The 21,394-nt window shown below is 28.4% G+C and overlaps 1 protein-coding gene across 1 annotated transcript; it reads right to left on the minus strand.

Annotated features, from left to right (window-relative positions):
• Nucleotides 1-475: 475 nt before the first annotated feature.
• On the minus strand, nucleotides 476-20,366 carry LOC145831905 (bromodomain-containing protein 1-like). The gene is made up of 20 exons (XM_082939260.1): nucleotides 19,991-20,366; nucleotides 19,379-19,522; nucleotides 18,876-19,095; nucleotides 18,269-18,448; nucleotides 17,105-17,209; nucleotides 16,861-16,910; nucleotides 16,709-16,805; nucleotides 16,099-16,290; nucleotides 15,529-15,654; nucleotides 15,130-15,239; nucleotides 14,607-14,763; nucleotides 13,818-13,955; nucleotides 13,301-13,494; nucleotides 12,821-12,929; nucleotides 11,725-11,924; nucleotides 11,290-11,396; nucleotides 9,309-9,440; nucleotides 8,500-8,619; nucleotides 1,640-1,773; nucleotides 476-1,274 (listed from the first exon to the last, which is right to left on the minus strand). The coding sequence occupies exons 1-20, from the start codon at nucleotides 20,323-20,325 to the stop codon at nucleotides 840-842; spliced, it is 3,285 nt and encodes a 1,094-aa protein (XP_082795386.1). The 5' UTR covers nucleotides 20,326-20,366; the 3' UTR covers nucleotides 476-839.
• Nucleotides 20,367-21,394: the final 1,028 nt, after the last annotated feature.

The following is a 21,394-nucleotide window of genomic DNA, read 5'->3' on the forward strand; positions in this document are numbered from 1 at the left end:
AGTTTAAGTAGATCTTTTAGTTGATAAAACATTTAAAAGTTTTTAAAATTTATTAGTTTTTAGTTTCACATCATAAGAGAAGTAATATGAGAAGTATCAAAATATTTACAATAAAATCTACAAAAAACAATGACTGCGCAAAAAAAGTACAAATAAACATAAAAAAAAAGTGTTTTTTAGTTTAATTTAAACAGGATAAAAAAAAGGGTACAATAATAAAATTGATTATAAAAATCTGTAAAACTTAGTAAAAAAAAAATTTAACAAAAACACTAACATTTATTCATAAATGAATAAAGTTAGTAGCTTTGAAAATAATGATTTGAATGCTAAAGCTAGTTTTTCAGAAGTTTTTTATTTTAAGATAGCTATCAATGACTATTCTTAAGTTTTGTCTAATTATACTGTACAATTGTCTTGGAAAGACTTTGGATACAATTTTTTTTAGAATGCAGTTTAAAATTAACGACAATGAACACCATGAATCTTAAAAGCAAAATAAAATCATTAAAAAACAACAACAAGCTGCTAAAATATTTACAGCATATAAGGAACATTATAAAATTGCATGATTATTTGAATTTCAATGTTTCTACAAACAATAAAACTTTCAAGCTTTTCTACTAATTGCAACAAGGGAATAGAAAACTTCATTCAGATTTTACCAGCATGCTGAAAGAATTATCAACTCATTTAAATTTAATATTTAAAAAAATATATTTGAACTTCAAATCTATAGAAAAAGCTTATTAATTTATTTTCGTACTTTTACATGGCATTTATTGCATAAAAACCTTGTGTATTTCTCGTATCCTACAAAAGCTCAAAAAGTACCACTTTCATTCTTTTGTGACGTCACACTCTTCGTTTGGAGCCGATTCTCCTGACGACCACTCTTCGTCCTCCTCAGATTCCGATGACGTCACCGCCTCCTCCTTGACTTTCTCCTTGTGCTGCATGGCCCTGGCGTAAGCTTCCCGGATGTTTTTCCGCGCCCCCGCTTTCCTGATCTGATTTATTATGACGTCATCCCGCCCATTGTCCCCTCCCAGCTCCTCCAGCTTGTTGCCAGGCAACCACTGCCACGTGCGCTTGGCATCGAAGAATAGCACGAGGAACAAGAGGGACTTTCCCCCGTTCGGGACGCCTCCACCGTGGGATGATGACGTGGAGGGAAAGGGAGTATTTCCCTCGCTGAGAACCTTGTCTGGGGGGACGGGGATGGGTACCCCCTTGTGGACGATCCCTGATTTCGGCATCAGCGGGTCGATGACCTGAAATTTTTTATGAGACAATTTGATTTCTTTTCATAACTTAATTTTCAAAACGAATGGCACACAAACCTCATTATATCTATTACGCATTTTATTTAGAACTTTATTTTATTCTATTGTTAAAGATATGCTTAATATCATTATCTTTGTTACAGGGCTGCCAAAGATTTATTAAATTTAAACTATACGTATTTTCCTTTATTTTTCTGATAGAGTTATGCTTGAGTATTATTATTTTTTAATTCGTAATTGTTTGTACCCTTATATTCGTGTATTAATATATTTAAAAAAAAATTTTTGTTGACTTTTATTCGTTGAAAAATTTGCAAAAAAAACTTTTTTTTGAATACTTTAACTGTACTGACCATGGCTGGGTAGGGCGCGTATCCCCTGCACTTTGCCCACACCAAATCAAGAGGCTTTATGAGGTGCATGTTGTTCATGTTTGTGACGTCACAATCGTCCTCGTCGCTCGATGACGTCATCACGTTGAAGTTTCCTGAGATTTTCGGTTTCATAAGTTACTGCTTAAATAAAACATATATTTTGGTAAACTTTCTTTGTTCAGTTTGAATAAAAGAAACAAATAATCATCAAATGCTCCTTCAATGCTTTATATCTTACAGTTAACCTTATAACAAAGGATGTTAAATGTACTTAAATTTCACACATTAATGTTTACTTTTCTACTTACTTTTAATCATTGTAGCTCTTAGTTATAGATACACTTTTGTCAGATAAAATAAGAAATGAATACTACTGCAAAATTATTCAATAGGCTGCATTGTTGACAACGAACTAAAGTATTTTTTTAAACTGCCTAATTAAGTTAAACTATTAATTTATAAAACATATAAACAAATGTATAGCTGCATTTTTTTTTCGTTAGATTTAAAATTAACTATCTTGACTGTTAAAAAGCCTAATATTTTTTTTGTAAAAGTAAAAAAATGAAGCAAAAGCAAGATTGAAAAATTGAATTTATAACAAACGTTAACTACTTATGTAAAAAGAATGATAAAGAAAAACTAATTAATTAGTACAAGAGTAAGAGTCTGAGTTTACCTAATTTTATGTGAAAGTTACAATAATTATAAAATACTTTTGGATTTTGTCTTCATTAAAAAATCATGAAAACTCCGTGAAAACAATTAAGATTCTTTAATTATTGTTTTTTTAACTTATATAATTAGTTGTGGACATTGAATATTCTTATGTTAGTTTATACTCTAATTGTCTAAAAATAAACAAAACTATTTTTTTTTTAATTTTGGTGAATAATATTTATAAGTACTAGTGCTAGGAAAAACCCTTGTTTGTAACTAGCAAAATTATATTATATATAGCACTTTTGTAGTTCGCTACTTTGGATAAGTCTTAATGCAAATATATATTCTAAACTTCCTAAAAGAAGTTGTTTTATTTGTATCAAACCTTTATTAATGTTGCTTTACTGAACTCTTCTTGAAACCTAAGTTTAATTCAGACTTTTTACTTAAATTTTCATATACATATTTTGTCATTAGAGCAAAGTTTTACATACCTAGAAACTTGTTTAGTCTCAATCTTATGGCTTGTAAGCGTGTACCTAAGAAATGCGTACTTAACAGGAAGAAATTCACATCCAAACCAGAGTCTAAAACAGCATAAATACAGCTTTTATAATAAAACTTTGTTCAACAGTTTTTACTGTTTTTTGATAAGTAACTCTTCAAAACACATTATATTTCAAGTCATATTTAAAATAATTTTTCAACGGTTAAAAAAAATTCACTGCTAAATAATAAGTAAATATTTGGTACTTTTCACAGCAAATTTTCACACAAAATAAAGATTTTTAACAAGCCAAGTTAAGTTTAATAACCGAAATTTTTTACTCTGTGTCAAAAATATTACTAAAAAAATTAACTATGCTAGGTTAAATTCTCATTCAAACATTAATTTTGTATTATCAATACAAAATAAATAAATGCATATTTATTTCTTATTGTTATTACTAAGGTCTCACATGAAGCAATATAACATTTATATTTAGCTATAAAAAAAATTAGTTAAGTATTTTTTATGCCTTGTATATCGTTAAAACTTACAAAATTTTTAAAGATATCCTTAACATTTATTATAGATTTAATTTAGCAATTATTAATTTTGATAATAATTAAATTTTAAATCTCGAAGTTAAGTACATACTAGATAGTTTCTGAAAGATGTTATAAAAAGTTAGGTTTTGGAAATTTCAAAAGACAATAATTAGTACAAGATTTTTTCAATTAATCTATATTAAAAACTCTGAGTAACTGAAAAGTAATTACAACCAGGTGACCTCTTTCCGAAAAAGAAAACTATTGTGAGTATAGCGCTAAACCATATTAAGAGGATAAGGGGGTCCAATATTTTTTTTACAAAAATTAACATTGACTCTTATTTGAAAGTTTTGAGCATAAACTTTAAGATTCTTTTTATAGAACAGAAAGAAAACTTCATTTTACTTTTGAAATATAACTGTAAAAAAAATTCGATTCAATCTTATAAAATAAAAAAATTCTTGACCGATTTTCTCGGAAAGAAAAGATTCACTTAAAATCTATCTCCTTCTTCATTTTTAAAGTAATTTATTATAAATTCTTATGAAATGTTCTTTTTAATGTTACGAACAACTTATTGGAAGCCGATTTTTGAAAAAAAAATATGACTAAAATTTGAAAATAAAAATATGACCAAAATTTGAAAAAAAAAGTATTTATTTGTTTAGTTTTTACCGAAAAAATCTGTTTCCTACAAGTAGTTCAAATCTTGTTTAAGAATACTATTGGAAAGTTTTAAAAAATTGATAAAAAATTAAAGGAGGAGATAGATTTCTAGTAAAATAGTCTATTTTCGATTTTTTGTTGTTTGCGCTTCCGATCAAGAACCTATTGAACCCTCTAAATTTGATCTCTTATATCTAAAAAATTACTTTGATTTTTTCTAAATGGTAAAAACAACTAGTAGCTTTGTTTTTTATTTAAAAGAAGTAGAATCTATGAACATCACTTTACTTTCTTGTTTTTTTTTCTCAAATTTCTAAAAATATACCTTTTTGCTAAAAACCTTTAATGCTAGAGCAATAAGAAATATTTTAGCTCGTTTATGTAGATATTAAAATAATAATCTGTAGAAAAAATAATAGAAAAGTAAAAAGAGTATAAAGTGAAGTTCGAAGATCCTACTTAAATAAGAAAAAAATACCTCGGCCATACTAAAAGTTGAAGCTTCAGTATACAATATCTTTTTTTGTTGAAAATTGGTATGGGGCTATACATTAAAAAAGTTGATGTTAAACATAGAGGTACAATATGAAGAAAGCATTTTAAAGTAAATTAATGAAAAAATAAAATGTTATTACTTTTGTCTGTATATAAAATTAAATATAAACGATAAAAAATTACAAATTCTTCAAATAAGCACTGTTTGAATAGTTAAGACCAAGTTTAAGATAAAAGAACGATCTTTTAAACCCAAAAATACCTTAGTTAGTTTTAAAAATAAGAAAAGTTATGTTAAAGTTAGCAATTTTTTAATCACAAAATGGTTTCTTCTCCAAAAACATAGCCTTTAAAATACTTACTTTTAAAACAATTAAACTCAAAGACTACAAAAAAATGCAAACCAATTGTAATTATTTAGTTTTAAAAGATAAAAATGTATATATAAGTTTGAATGACAAAAAAGTCCACTGAAAAGATCCTTAATTTAATGTTTTTTTTTTGAAGTAAATAAATACTTTTAGATATAGTTTGTAGATTTTTCGCAAAGATTTTTTTGGATAATACTCAATCTGATTTGAAAATTCATTGCTAAAATGAATGCTGTTATAATTTTTTGACAGTGTCTTCCGTAAAAGACATAACTTATACAAAGCGTTTATTTGCCATTAAAATTTATCTGAAAATAGTTATAAAAAGTTTAAGAATAAACGACAAAAGCTGTAAAAACTTTAGGAAACGTTTGTTAGTGGTTTTAAGATGAACAAAATGTTAGTATTTTTATTTGGATGACAACTATTAAAGAAAAAATAATTTTCATATATATATTTAACTTTAAAAACTTAATTTGTAAAAAGTTCAATAAAGTTCGGTTTAAACTTAAATTCGGCCTATTTATCTTCCTTGAGTTGTTTATTTGACAAACTAAATGAATCAAGAAATGCCATTTTAACACACCTGTATGAAGTCAATCTCATACTTTATTTAGTGTGCAGTTTTTACATAAACTAGTGTTTCTTAAATAGGCATAAAAAAGTTATTGTAATAAAAAAAAAAAATGATCAGGTTGATCATATTAAGCACACATATATATTTAAAATTCCATCAAATTTAATGAACTACAATTATCAAATTTAATACAAGATACTATTTCTTACTATAAACACAATTAGTATAATGGGGTTCTCAAAACGCATAAAAAAACTTGTGTTTCGTAGATGTTTGTTTATACCAGTGGTCGTCAAAGTATGCACAAAATTTATTTTAGTGTGCAGAAAATCTGTTTTGATGTAAATGAAAAATATTCCTAAAAATTGAAACTTACGCTAGATATTTTGGAGTTGATGATGAACAACAAAAAAAAAGGTTTTGAGCGTTTTTAATGGTAGTTTTTTGAGCAATTTTGTCGGAGGGTCATAGCTTTTGAGAAACCCTGCACTGGATATTATGAGAAAAATATACATTAGGGTGCTCATTTTTATTATTTTGCGATTTGGAGTGCACAGATTTTGTTTAGCTTGACTAATACTTGTTTATACAACAAATTAAGTGTGATGAGTTTGTTCGCAAGAACTTATTTTATTAAATAATATCAAGTTCTGTTAGTGTTAATTTAGAAAAATACTTGAATTAAAAAAAAGCGAATAAGGAAGTTGAAAAACCCTGCTAATATTTAAAAACTTACAATTTTAAAACAAAAAGTTATTGGTCAGAAAAATTAATCTACAAATATCATGTATAGTTAAATATTTTGCGTGATAATTTCTTAATTTTCAACTGAGATAGATTTTGTTCTACATCTAATTTTTTTCTTCTAAAACTTAACTAAATACCAATTTATTTAATTCTTTGAACAAATATTGACAAAGAGTTTATGCAAAACTAATTGTTGTAAAACTATATATGTTTGTTACATCATTGAATAATAGTTTTTACTAGACATCACTTTAAACACCGTATATATTATAAACAGCGTACTTATAAGCTTTACACAAAAACTAAGTTTTGTTTTTAGAAACAACAATTTATTGAAAAATAACCTAAAAGCAGTAACTAGCTAGGGACAATGTCACAAAAGCATCTTGGCACAAAGCAAAAAAAGAATAAAAAAATGACACATATGAACACTTATTTTGGCACGTAACTTCAACTGTATGTATATATGAATGCAAATGTACAAAAAGCCAGCTCAATAAGTCTCGAGTTACTCTGTTGTTTCGAAACAGCACCAGTTAAGTTATGATTCAAAACAGTTATTTTGTCAAGCTTCAGTAACAACGTCAAACAGCAAGTTAGCCGAAAAGCAAAAGAGCAAAGAAGAAAAGATATGTCACAACGTCAATGAAAATATGCACTCAAGTACTTATGCAAAAATCTAAACTTTAAACAGCGTATGCTTCAGACATGTGGCATAATAAAACTAAAAATTTATACGATAATCATATGTGCTTGTGAAAATGCAAGGTAAAGTAACCTACACTGTTAAGTACCGTCTACATTAGACATGTGGCAAATTCTTTTTCTAAACTATTTTTTTAAAGCCTTAGTGCTTAAAACTGGGAGTATAATTCTATATTGTCTTAAAACTTTATTAACGACCTTTCAGAATTTATTGAAAACTGTTTCGTATTTGATTATTTTGAATTAATTTTTAGCGCCAGACAGTTTAGCAACTTTTTTTCAGGTGTCTAGCCCATCATCTAAAAATTGGCCAGGTCATATACGTAATCAAAATTTTAATAAATTAGCTTATACTAATAAGTACCGGAATCTTTAGACATGTGACTATTTATTTTTCTAAACTTCATTTATAAAAAGTCTTAGTATAATTTCGTATTGTTACAACCGCGTGTACATGTAAAAATGCAAGGTATAACTAGAACATACTAGTAACTATCTTTAATGCAAATGTGGTTTATTTTCGCTTATAAAAAGCCTTTACACCTAAAAATAATCTTATAATTCTTGTCTTGAAATTCTAATGGTTTTTAAAGATCTTTAATAAACTACTGAGGACTTACTTTGTATTTAAATACTAAAACAAACTTTCAATGTTAGACGGTTTAGAAACTGTGGTCTAAGCACTTATCATTTGAAAACTATCTGGGTCATAAATGTGATAAGAAATCTTAGTTTTTAAATGCAAACAAGCAGTTAGGAGAGTGTTTTGATAACTTTTTCAGACAACTTTACTGCAAAAAAGTTTGTGATGTAGAACTAATAAATCAAGTTCAAAAGATAAAATCACTACTACAAAAATAATCTTTATAGCTTAATAAACTTTTTTAAAGCGTTTGTTTTTTGTTAAATTAACTTTACATTATAGTTTCTTTAGTGATTATAATATATTTAAAAAACTACTTGTAAAAGTGAAATAAAAAACATTGCTTTGAAAAATGCTAATACATAAAAAGATAAAACTAGTCTAATATGTTATTGTAATTCATTAGGAACTTATATTTTTAATCAAAATTGCCAAAAAAAATACTATTTAAATAAATTTCTTAATAATTAAGTAAAAAAATACTTTAACTCATATAAAGTAAAAACTAATTAAACTAGAATAAACATTATGTTTAAACTTATGTTATAAGTTTATCAAATGTAACATGTTTAATTAGAAAATTGCTTTCTTAATCCTTTAAACTATCAAATACATAACTGTTATATATATGATAAAACATACTGTCAAAAATAATTAGAGTTACATAAAGTCATATAAATACTAACAATATGTTATCTATATATATATAATTTAAATACAACATTTATATAAACCTAGGTACTATATAGCAGTAAAGTTGTCGTTAAAACTGTGCCTTAGAATAAAACTCCCGGTCATTCTCCCTTAAAAATTACATTGGACGACAAAAATAACTGGTAAAAAGTTGACGTTGTGACAAAGTGAGAGAATCGAAAATGAGAGAGAAGTGAAGTGAGAGAGGTGGCGGGGCGACTCTAATGTGTGATGAGAAACTAACCGCCGAACATATCTGATCCGAAGCTTCCCTTCCTCCTCCTTCTCGCATTTCCCACCAAATTTTCAGCCCCGCCACGCTCCGCGGCGCCACCATGCGGATTTTCCTCCTTATTTTTCGTTTCTGTGGAGAGAGAATGCCTTTTTCAATTTTAAGTTTTAATAACTAAACCAACTTAAATTGTCACAAACCTTAACGAAAAAAGTTTAAAAGTTTTCCAGACAAAATTTTCTTTCACTAAAACAAAGTCATATTTCAATATAGATTATTTTAAATTGAAAAATATATACTGTGAAAACAGTTTAAAGTTAAAAATTTTAAGTTAAAAATTAAAATAAATAACCTGTCATTGTAACGGTATCAGCTATCTCTTTAAAAAAAAAAACAAAACATTTTCGATAATTTTTTCTCACTGGGGTTTTGATTTCAATAAACCAAAAACCCGTGTTATTTTAACAGGGTTGCCACTAGTTTTTAAAGAAATTTCGTCCAGGTTTTTGAAAGTAGACGTTTTGGGTCTATTTTTAGTTTAAAGTTAAGTTTAAGATTAAAAACTGTGTAAAGTAGTATAACAACATTGAAAAGATACTGTAAAACTACTTTAAATGTGTTTATTAATAATAATAAAATTTTGATGATGATAATTTTTTTTTGATAGATTTTTCGTGTCAAATCAAAAGTTTACTACTTATTATAAAAATTGTTAAAAAATTTCAGGTTTTTTATTCTAAATCGTCAAGTTCCAGGTTTTTCCAGGTTTTGTGGCAACCCTGTTTCAAAACAACTACTTATCTAATCAAATTATTAATAACCCGTGGAAGCCTTCAGTTTTCTTCTCTTGCCGGGGTACATGTCCGGTGTGAAGAACTCCGAGGAGGAAATTCTCGTGCTTCTCGCTCTTTTCCTCGGAGTCAGAACTTTCTTCACTTCGTCCTCGTTCTCGGCTGAAGATGTTTTATTACAAAAATAACATAATTGCTTCTAATTGCTCTGTTTTGGTTAAATACTCATGCATACAGCACAAGATAGTTTATAACTACGACTTTCACAGTACACATACACAACTGTTTATTTTATGTTAAAACTTTATTCAGCTGAATGTGTTTAACTTTAAATATAAGATTAAGAATACAATCATAATTACTTCTTCTTTGCTTTATTTTAGAAAAAATCTTACGTATATAATAAAATTTGGTATAAATCATGTTTTCATAACTATTTACAGTATAAACAACATTAGATTCCTTTATATATATAAAATAACTGTTCAAAATATAGTTTTAATTGTTTGCTAATAAAAGATCCTAGTAAAGTAACTTCACTGGAATATAAATAAAAACAAATTATACAGTAATCTTCCTTTATTCTACCAACATATGTTTCTGTGTGTCAACGAATCAACACACTTCAACTGGGTTCTGTAAAAAAATAATTACTGTAATGAGAGAATAGAAGCATAGAATAAAGTAGGTGTATATATGTTTTCATTAAAATAAGATATATTCTACAGATAATAGTTATTAATAGGTGAAATACTTAACATTAAATCCGACTGTTATAAAATTATATGATATTTGTAATTATTAAGTCCAAAATAAATAAGTAAGCTAAATTACACAACAAAATATAATATAAACAAACAACTTACGTTAATAGGAAAGATAACTAAATCAAAATTCACGGTTGTTAACTAACGAAAAAAATACATTTTTACAACCAATAATTACGTCACAATGTAAATGAGGCCACCTAAACTATTCAATTTGTACTGCAAGAACATTAATTTTGTTTTTATGTAATCCATTCTGAACAAAAATAAAACATTAACCATCAGTTAGTAAATCAATAAAATTCAATAAAACTTAACGGCGCTGAAGGCAATAAAAGTCACAGAAACTCGGTGTAACATGTATATTATATATTGAATGTTAGTAATGATTGAATCAAAGTTATATAGAATTAGGAAACAGATTTAGTTCAAATGTAAAAATCAAAGAGTGAAAAAATTAAACTTTAAGGAAAAACAAAGAAATGATTACAGAATGGATTACATAAAAACAAAATTAATGTTCTTGCAGTACAAATTGAATAGTTTAGGTGGCCTCATTTACATTGTGACGTAATTATTGGTTGTAAAAATGTATTTTTTTCGTTAGTTAACAACCGTGAATTTTGATTTAGTTATCTTTCCTATTAACGTAAGTTGTTTGTTTATATTATATTTTGTTGTGTAATTTAGCTTACTTATTTATTTTGGACTTAATAGTTACAAATATCATATAATTTTATAACAGTCGGATTTAATGTTAAGTATTTCACCTATTAATAACTATTATCTGTAGAATATATCTTATTTTAATGAAAACATATATACACCTACTTTATTCTATGCTTCTATTCTCTCATTACAGTAATTATTTTTTTTACAGAACCCAGTTGAAGTGTGTTGATTCGTTGACACACAGAAACATATGTTGGTAGAATAAAGGAAGATTACTGTATAATTTGTTTTTATATATAAAATAACTTTTCAGGTTGATTCACATATTTTAGGTATGAAAATATAATCTTCTACAAACAATTTTACTTTGCTTTTGCGTTCATAATTCAATTTGCTTAAATAAAGTAACAATTAAAATTTAGTCTTCAGAACAATGAAATTGCGATATTTCGAATTGAACTGACATTTATCAATTTTATAACATTTTTTAAATAATTTGTGTTACTATTAATTAAAAACATATTAAACAAACGTTAGCTAAACTGAAAGTTAAAACCAAGTATAAAACCAACGTTTCTCATCGGCAGTTTCTTCATCAAAATCTTCTTCTGTGACGTCATCGGTTTGATGGCCCGGTGACGTCATATTGGAGTTTATATTTCTCTTCATCACCAAGCGTCTGCTCAAATTAAATATTTTATTTTCGGCTTAGTTCTATTTTTTACAATTTAACTTTTAATTTTAATATAAGAATAAAATAGTTTACTTTCAGTTTTAAACAAGTGTTTTAAATTAAGATTAAAACACTTATAATTTTTTTTTGTAAACTTTGAATTTATTCGGACCATCATATTTATTTCTAGTAAGCGATTCTAAATTTGTTGGCTAGAAATGTGCAATACTTTGTATGTGAAAATTATTTTAATAGTTATAAGTTTAAAAAAATATGTTTTACATATCAGCCTTAACAAAATACATTAGGATATAATTGTTCAATTAAAACAAACCTCTTCAACTTCTTAAGTTCGTCCCTGTACTTCTTCGTCTTCTTGCCCTGAATCAGCGCCACGTCGCAAAGTTCCTGCAGTCTCTCGAACTCCTTCTCGTCGTCTCCGTTGCTGGTGGCAACCGCGGGTGAAACCCCCGTGATGGTTGACAGCCCCCTGCGGTGGATGTCGCGCCGGGTCGCCCTTATCAGCGCTTGACCCTGTTCAGTGTTTGCTAGTTATTATATTGATGTGTTAAAACATTGCAAAGAAAACAAACTGTGCCACAGATTAAAGGCAGTAAAAGCTTAAAGACAAAAAAACAAGTAAATTCAGGTTAGTTTTACAAAACATTTCCTGTTAATAAATGTTAAAGGTTAATCAAAATAATATTACAAATTTCATACGTTTTAATGATAAAATAAAAAAAATAGCAATACACTTTTTAATGTATTTAATTATGTATTAAAACTGTTGTATAACTTACAAATTAATTTTACAAATTCAAAAATGTAAAATAAAACTACTCAACTAACTACTGCTTATCATTTGTTCAGATTTATTAAACCTTAAGAAGGTTGTCAAAAATCTCGAGAAGTTGATATAAATTTTAAAACTTTTTATTTTTAATAATTTCAGTTTACTTCTTTTATTAAAAAAATAAACTATCAATGGTACTTATTATGATAAAAAGCAACCTGATGAAACTCAATGAAAATTCTTTGAGTTTAAAACAACATATCACTTATCATGTTAACATATTAGAGTCACTTTAATAATTTTTACTCAAACTCAACAACCTGCCTGTTGAATAAACACAAAAGAGCGAATTCAACATGTGCTAACTTAAAAATTACATTAAAAAAATACTGGTCTTAATTTTATTAGACCTGAATCTCCCCTGTATTTCCTCTCCATAAATACCAGTCAATCTAATTTAGACTTTTTCTTAATAAGAAGTGATAAAAATATTATCTTTCAAATATAGCTTTAATAGTTTTTTGTTTAATTTTACAGTTTATTAAAAATTTAACATGCTGGTTCTAAGGAAGCGTGAACTGAAGCGGAAGATAACTGAAAAAAATATTTAGAGACTTAAAGAATTCATTAAAACTACCTTGTCTTTCAAAGTCTTCGCACTGCAGTAGTAGATCGAAGTTTTTGAGTTGTAAAACATGCAGTTTTCAAAAACCAGGTTCAAATCCGCTTCAAAACTTTCCAGTGTTCTGAAAATAAAAGAATATTTCATAATAAAAAATACTAAATTACATAATAAAACGTCTAAAGTATAAATAAAGTTATTGAGTTTATAATTTAGATAATATAGGGTCAACGATGAAAAATATTTGTAAATGTTATTCTTTCATAATAAAAGGTCTAATATAATATCATTCAATTTTTGAATCGTACAATATCTATAAAAAATGCAACACATCTAAATGCAAACCGTAAATGAATTTTGTTGATGGTGTCTGTTATGTTAAATTTCAAATAAAGAAATATTCCATACAAAAACATTAATACTTTTCCAAAATAAAACACCCGACTTATAAATAATATCAATTGTTAAATTAGCATATATATTGCATATTCAAACCGATAGTGTATCTTGTCGATGTTGTCCACGATCCTGCTGAAGTCCATGGGCTTCTTGATCAGCACGTGGTACTGCGGCGCGTCCTCCTTCCTGACCGGGTGCAGGAATATCTTGTGCGTGTCGAACTCGATCATCCGGTCCATGCACTTGCGCATGAACCAGTTCAGCGGGTTCAGCTGCAGCTCCAAGATTTTCTGTGATTTTGTTGGAGTGATTTGAAATGTTTGAGACGAGCATGAAAACTATATGCTTGCGTAAGTCGCAATGTTTAAATAAGATTTTTCTTAATGCGTAACATAATATCTTTTAGATGGGTGCGGACATTACACGCTTGCAAAAGTCGCAATGAACAGCAACACTAATACTTTTAATTTTACAATTAAGGCGATAAAATCATACGCTAATGTAGGTTACTATAATGATTTAAATTACTATCAACACTTTTTAGAATAATAAGACTTTCGAAAATCACATTTTCTTAAAAATACCAAACACTTTTGTGCTAATACAAACGTACCTGCTGATTGTTGATGCACTTCATTTTCAGCTTTTCCCTGTTTATCACCAGTTCGGACAGCAACCTGCCCTTCTCCAAATCGTGCCTTATCCTCGCCCAGTCTCTCAATCTCTTGTCCTGAGTCTCGCCCGCTTGGTCCTGTGTAAATAGATATGTAGATATTTGAAAACTGTAAAGGTTAAAAATAGTTTAAACAAACCAATTACATAAATGAGTTCCTGAAAGTATTTTTTCAATTTCATGATTAGTTATCCACAAAGAATATCTCTTGAATATGTAAGTGTACATAAATATTCAAATATTGTAAAAGCTTAAAACACTTTAAAACTAAACAAAATAACTAAGAACAAACTGTAAACGAGCTTCTGAAAATGTTTCAATTTATACATAACGATAATTTTTATACAAAAGAACTTTCTTGGAATCGAGTATTTTTTGAAAAAACACCACCGCGTTTCCAAACGTTTAGGACATTCACAACTAAAAAGTGGCTTGTTGATTTTAATAAGATCTACATACATATTTTAAATTAATTTTACTTTCTGAGATATAGTCTTTTAAAGATTTTTTTAAGAATTTAAATTGTCGGAATTTGAGTTGTCCGAATTTGAATTGTCATGTAACCTAGGATCATAAATTCACAACTAAAAAGTGGCTTGTTGATTTTAATAAGATCTACATACATATTTTTAAATTTTTTCTAATTTATTCTACTTACTAAAATATAGTCTTTTAAAATTTTGTTTAAGAATTTGAGTTGTCATGTAACCAAGGATGTCCACAACTAACCGGCTGCTCCCTCGTTTTCTTGGACACGTTCGACTGCAGCCTCCTCAGCAGCGGCACCCCGTTCCTCCCCTGCCTCTTCATGCACCAGTACGACAGCAGCCTCTTCATGAAGTGCTTCTTCTGCCCCATCTGCACCTGGCTCGCTATCTTCGCCATCCTGTTGAAATTGGCGTGTAATAAAAAGTTTCCTGCATTAAACTGGTGTTTTCAAGCTGAACTGAATGCTTAGACTACTGCTTAGTTTATTTGAAGTATGAAGACTTGAACAGTTTTAAATTCAAATTCTTATTAAAAAATTTTGTTAATAAAAACTTGATTGTTTCGAAAAGTTCAAAAATATCTAAAACTTGGTTTCTCAAGATAAACTAACAACTCGACCTGCTACTTAGCTTTTTTGGAATAAAAAGAATTGCAAGCTTTAGGTGAAAAAATATATATGTGTATTGTGGTAACTTTTTAAAAAAGACTTAATTAGTTCAAAAAACTCGAAAATATCTAATGATAGAAAAAATGATAAACAAACTTTTCTTTGGATATTGACGGAATTGATATGGAAGGTGTTTCGTGCTTGCGCGCTTGTATTGCTTGCCTGGCCAGCGACAGCTTTTCTTCTATGTTAACTCCTTTCTTTTTCTACAAGTTGTTCAAAAGTTGCAAAAATTAATAATATTGACAAAAACAAAGAACATTACTGAGATTTGATTAATTTATAAATAATATCTAAAAAAGATACTAGGCAAATTATTGATGTTGTTCCGTCAAAGCTTAACATATATCAAAAAAAAGTGTACGAAACAAAGTAAAACTGTTTCAAATCATCCCTTAAAAAATTATAAACAAAACCAAAAAAACACATCAGTACAAAACAAAAATCAGTTATATTGAAACTCACTAAAAAACACTGTTAAAAGACAAAACTCACGAAATTGCTCTTGGGAATGTGCTCGTGATCGGCAGGCGTGTGAGCGTCGCAGTACGCCGTGTGCTGCACGTAAGGTGTTCCGTTGTCCAACACTTTTCCCTCCATGCGCATGAACAAGCCCGCTTCCTGAGGTATTTGGAGTAAATGAAATTTTCAAATTTGTTTCTTTAATTAATGTGAGTAAATTTATGTTTATACGTAATTTGTTCTTTAGTAACCTTCGGTAGTGCTAAGTTTCGCAATTAAATAATGTAAGAAGGTTTGTTTATGGAAAGAAACATGTCAAGGCGTGACTTTTTTATTTAAAGAAAATGTCTAAACTTCTAAATTATTATTTAAACATTTCTTTTTAAACAAACTTACAAATACGTTTAAATAACTAGCGTGAGTAAGTTAATGCCTAATTTGTGTTTATATTTCACGCATGGATAAACTTTAAATAATATTATAGATAAACAACATCGTAGAGCGCATTTTACTGTTTTATCAATATTTGACAATGAAAAAAAAAATCTCAACCGAAACCTGGTAATCAATAGAATAGTCACTTGAATGTTTATTTTATCAAACCTGAGCGCAAGTTACATGGAAAGCTTCGTAGCAGTTCTTCTTGCTGCACTGGATGCACGCCCCGTTCCGCTTCTGCTTGCATATGTAGCACTTGAACTTGAACCTGTCCAACGGGATGTTCTTCAATTGGTCGATGGGTTCCAGGAAGACGGTGTTCGAGAAACCGCATTCCGGAATCCACAATCCGCACACCTGTTAAAGCAAGTACAAGTATTATAAAAAGTTTCAAAAGTAGTAGGTTATAAAATGCAGTAAACAGGCCACCCACCTTTTTAGTTTCTTTGTTAAAAGTTTAAGCTTTTTAAAAGCAGTTGATGCTAAGTTTGATTAAAGAAAAACCGTCATTGTTTATCATAAAACCTTCTAAAGCAAGAAATAACACAAAACCTTTTAAAGCATGAAATTTATTATAACAATGCATAGTTTTTTTCAAGTTATCCTAAAATTATAATTTAATACCTAAGTTTGTATTATTCGTTCAAAAGCAGCACATATTTTAATACATAAGTAAAACTTCTGTAAAACTCAAATATATTCTGAAACATATTAGATAAAAGATGTTTTTTTTACAGTTCTTCAAAATAAACTTTATCAGTAAAACTCCACTTACCACGTGAGCCCATCTGCCGTCGTCGGTCATCTTGAAAGCTCCGTTCTTGTTGGGGCACAAAACGCACGAAACAGCAACGGAAGGGGACAACGTGCACCTGCATGTAAATTGATTACAACAATGTAACGTTTGTTTTATTAAGTATTTCTTACCTCTTGCACAGCCACTCTCCCTCCGGTATGTACGGCACTCCGTAGCAGTCCTGGTAAGATACAAAAATTAATTTGTTTTAAATACGATCATGGTGTTACACGTATTTAGTTAATTTTTTGTTTAATTTTGGGAGCATTATGTGATAATTATTTCCCTTCAAAACATCAGACTCACTCTTACCTTTATAACAATGGCGATAACCCGTTTTATTAAGTGCAGTCAAGTAAAGTGAAAAATACTTACCTGATGCACGGGAATGTTGCACAAATCGCAGAACAATATCTGGTTCGTGTTCTCGCACTCTCCGTCGTTGCAAACGCAACAAACCGCGTCGTCGTCCACCATCGCCTGTTGGTAGTTTTTGAGTATTTCAACTTGAAATTTTTTTGAATAAAGATAAACTGACGTTGGGTTATTGGAAACCTCGTTGCAGCTATGAACTTTACTTTGATGAGTACTAACTGAACTTTGATGAGATTTTTACAAAACTGGGTTGCCAAAAGTTTTTGTAAAATTTCTTCCGGGTTTTCAAGGGTTAAAGTTTTTGGGTTTAGTTTTAATATAAAATTAAGTTTAAGGTAAAAAACAGTATAACAGCATTGAACATATAACACTGCTAAGCTAATCTAAATGCGTTTTTAAATAATAAAAGACTAAATAATAATAATAATAAAATATCTATTTGATAGACTGTTTGTGTCAAATCGAAAATTTACTACTTTACATGCAAAAACTGTTGAAATTTTTCACCCTAAATTTTCAATTTTTAGGCTGTTCCTGGATTCCAGATTTTTTTGGCAACTCTGAGCTATGTAACATTTCTTATATTTTTTATTTTTTACTTCTAAAAACAAAGTTATTACTTGAGTTAAGATAAGACCATGTGTTTTTATTTTCCTGCTTACTTGTTTTCAAATTTGAGGTTTCTTAATTTGAGAGAAGTTTAAAATAAAATTAAGATTAGGTTATTGAAAAATTCATTTTACTTTTTTAATTCAAAGATTATACCAACGTAATATTAATTATTATCAGACAAAGTTACTACTTAAGTAAAACTGAAACCATAAGTTTTAAACCTAAATAAGGCTAAACATCAATATTTATATAAATTTTGTTATAATAAAAGAGCATTATTTATAAAATAATTTTGATTTTGAGGGCATAATATTCAGCTTAAAAAAGTTAAGGTTTAGGAAAAAAGAATCATAAAATCTAACGAACTGTTCTTATGTTTAACTTCTTGTTTAATTTTCACAATTCTCAATATAAATAAGCTGGTAAACATTTTAACTGTTGCTCATTTTACACTGTTTGTAATAAAAAACAAAAAATCACAAATAAAGATTGACATACCACGAGGACCATTTCAAAAACTTAAATGTTTTAATACTATTACGAAAAAACAACCTGGTAATCATTCTGACTGTTGCTCATTTTGGACTGCTCGAAATACGACTCCTTCTCAATTCTGTCGATGAGAAACTCCAATTCGTCCGGCTCTATTTCCGGAAGATTGAACTTGTTCTTCCTGTCCTGATTGGTCAGTTCCAACCACGCCATGTCCTGCTCGTCCAGATCGTACTCTTGCTGTGAGGAAAGATTTTATTAAATTCTAGTATCGTTAATTCCAAGCTAAGCAAGCTCTAACTATACTGACGTAAAAAACTAATTAAGCTATAAAGATAATTTTAATAAGTATTTTTAATTTTATTAACTCAGCAAAATAGGTTCTTACAAATAGAGTGCGATTTTATAATTAACAAAAAGTCAACGATAAAAAACTTAAAAACTTTATTTATACCCCAAAACAATTAACTCTTCAATTTTTTTTTATTCAAAAACTTAAATTATCCAAAAATATTAATTCAATTAGAAAATAATAAACTATACTTAAATTGTAACCTACATTATAACTTTAAAACAAAACACATTTGTTATACCATTTACTAAAAAAAAACATTTGTTAATTTAAAAATACATATTAATTAAAATTTAATACATATTAAAAACCAACCATCTGCTTCATGTCGTCGTCGGTCTGCTCGATGTACCTGTAGTAGTTGGAAGGCCTCGGGGGCATCTCCTTCATCGGCCACTCCTCCTCCGTCAGCACTTTGAACTGCACCGAGGGCAGCGGCTTGACTGCCTGCTGCTGGCTCAGCGGGGTCGCGTGCTGCTTTGGCGTCATTGTGCTCTTCATCTTCCGCTGCGTCCACTTCTTCTTGCCCTTCCTGCTGTTTTTGATTAAACATTCGGTTTTATTAATTCATATAACATCTTGCATTGTACTTTCAGTCCCAATTTGAAAAATAATAATAATTCTCAACTTAAGTAACAACAGGAGACAAACTCAACAGTTCAAAAATACCATTTTTTGGTGTTTAATATCAAAAATTTATTTAATTTTAATGCTTTTTCATCTCTAATTTATAATTAAAGACCTCTGCTGGGCAAAACACTGCATTGTAATTGAATTGGATTCTATAAAATCACAAAAAAAAGTTTAATTAAAGAAACCTGTTCCAAAACGGAGTTTTGTTTTGGTTTTCCTGTGTTTTGGGAGCAGGAGTTTTCTCCTCCTCTTTCTGCGGAGTTTCTTCCTCCTCCTTCTTCGGGTCGTCGTCGATCCACTGAATGGGAATGTTTTGATCGATGTTGAGCCTTCATGAACAAAACGAGCATTAATAAAACATTATTAGGTCATGAAAACCGTACAGGCTAATAAAATAAAAATTGTATTAAAAAAATATATTTATTTGTATTTTCAATTGGTATGTTTATGATAAAGAGATAAAATTATACCTCAAAAAAAATCATATGTTGAAAAAAATCAAGTAACTAAGATAACAACATTAACATTGTCGATTCTTTGTGAACAAAATAGGTGTTAATATATTTACTTTAGGTTGAGAAAATTTTACAGGTGAAGTTAAATGAAAAATAAAAAAAGAAATGTATTATATTGATTGATTTAAGAGTCAGTTAACTTGACATTTTAATTTTAAAAACTTAAAATTATTTGAAATTAGTTTTTTCTAATACCAAACATAAATAACAAAAAAAGATTTAAAAGCATAAAAAACTAATAGTTGTTAAAGCCTAAAAACAAATAAGAAACAAATATCTCACTTAAATTGCTGGCCCTTGTCTTCGATAATCACCATTCTCAAAGCCTCTGCAGCCGACAAGCTTTGTTTGGTTGGAGCATTCAGTTCCAACGACAAAGGAGACTGCTTCAGCAGCTTCCTTTTTTTCAAAGATTTGTGGCTTCTTGGCTTTTTAAGTGGAGAAGTAGAAGTCTTTCTTTTAGGTGTCTTCAGCAAAGGGCTGAGATTTTGAAGCTGATCTGATTTTTTGTTGGGCGTCGTTACTGAGCTGTTCTGACTCAGGTCGTTTTCGCTAGCGTTCTTCTCAACTTCTTCTTCATTTTCCTGGCTCTTGTTTACAGACTTGCTATTCTTCATAGAAATTTTCGAAATACTTTGCAAAATTAAATTTATTTACAGTTTCTGAAATTTTGTAATAACTTTATATTAAATGTATGATATTATTATCTAGTAATCAAACATAATGGTATTAAGAGTAATTTCTTTTTTTAATTCAAAACTCTAAAACTTTTTTTATTTATGTTATTATTTTTAGTACAATTTATCATACCTACTAAAGCACAAAATTTTATAAACTACACAGTAAAAAAGGTTTACAAATTTAGTAAATTAAAATTATATCTTTGAAACTTTTAATCAATCAAGTAAAAGTTTTTACTTAAATTTTCTTTAAAGACTCAGCTGAGTATAAATTAATTGAAATACTAAATAACTATGTCAGCCTGATAAGACAAACCAGGTCATAAACAGTTTCATGAATTTTTTTTTTGACCGTCTTGCAACTCAGTTTAACAATAATCAAAATAAACTTGTCCTCATAAGCTGTATAGTTTTTATTATTAAAAATGAATAGACTTAATCAGCAACACAGTAAATATTTTTTTAGGGTTGGCCCTTTTTATATAAAAAAAAATCCTGAGTTTATTTAATAACCTTTATATAGATATGTATAATAAACGTCAATTAAAGCATGATTGTATTTATATGCTTACATACATTTTAATAACAATAAAACAACTTTTACAACAGTACATAAAACTCTACAACAACAATTATTGTTTTTTTTTATTGTCCATGCAGAACAGAAAGTATGTGTAGTTTTATCTAAATAAAAAAAGTACTATTTAGTTTTAAAATTTGATTGAAACAATATAACCGTTGATCAAAGGAATATTTAAGTAAATATATAATTACTTAATTAGAAAATTTCAAATCACAATAAAACTAGTTACAATTACTGAACAATACTAATATCGATTTTCTGATCTGCTAGTATTCATCATAAAACTTAATTTCACCACTATAAATATTTAATGTTATTTTAATAAAGTAGGTCTTCCTAAAATCACAAAACTTTCCTTAATAATTGAATTAAACAGTATACTTTAACAAAAAAAACATATGGTAGAGAACAAGTAAACTAATA

The sequence above is a fragment of the Thalia democratica genome, chromosome 3 (genome assembly GCF_965202585.1).
Source record: "Thalia democratica chromosome 3, ktThaDemo2.hap1.1, whole genome shotgun sequence".
Classification (NCBI taxonomy): domain Eukaryota; kingdom Metazoa; phylum Chordata; class Thaliacea; order Salpida; family Salpidae; genus Thalia; species Thalia democratica.

What these genes read in the sequence shown, in the direction of transcription:
- LOC145831905 (XM_082939260.1), bottom strand. Translation starts at nt 20,325, where the DNA reads ATGAAGAATAGCAAGTCTGTAAACAAGAGCCAGGAAAATGAAGAAGAA. An exon ending in GCAACATTCCCGTGCATCAG is followed by an intron (nt 16,911 to 17,104) that starts GTAAGTATTTTT and finishes GTATCTTACCAG; the next exon opens with GACTGCTACGGAGTGCCGTA. An exon ending in AGAAAACGAGGGAGCAGCCG is followed by an intron (nt 13,956 to 14,606) that starts GTTAGTTGTGGA and finishes CTATTTACACAG; the next exon opens with GACCAAGCGGGCGAGACTCA.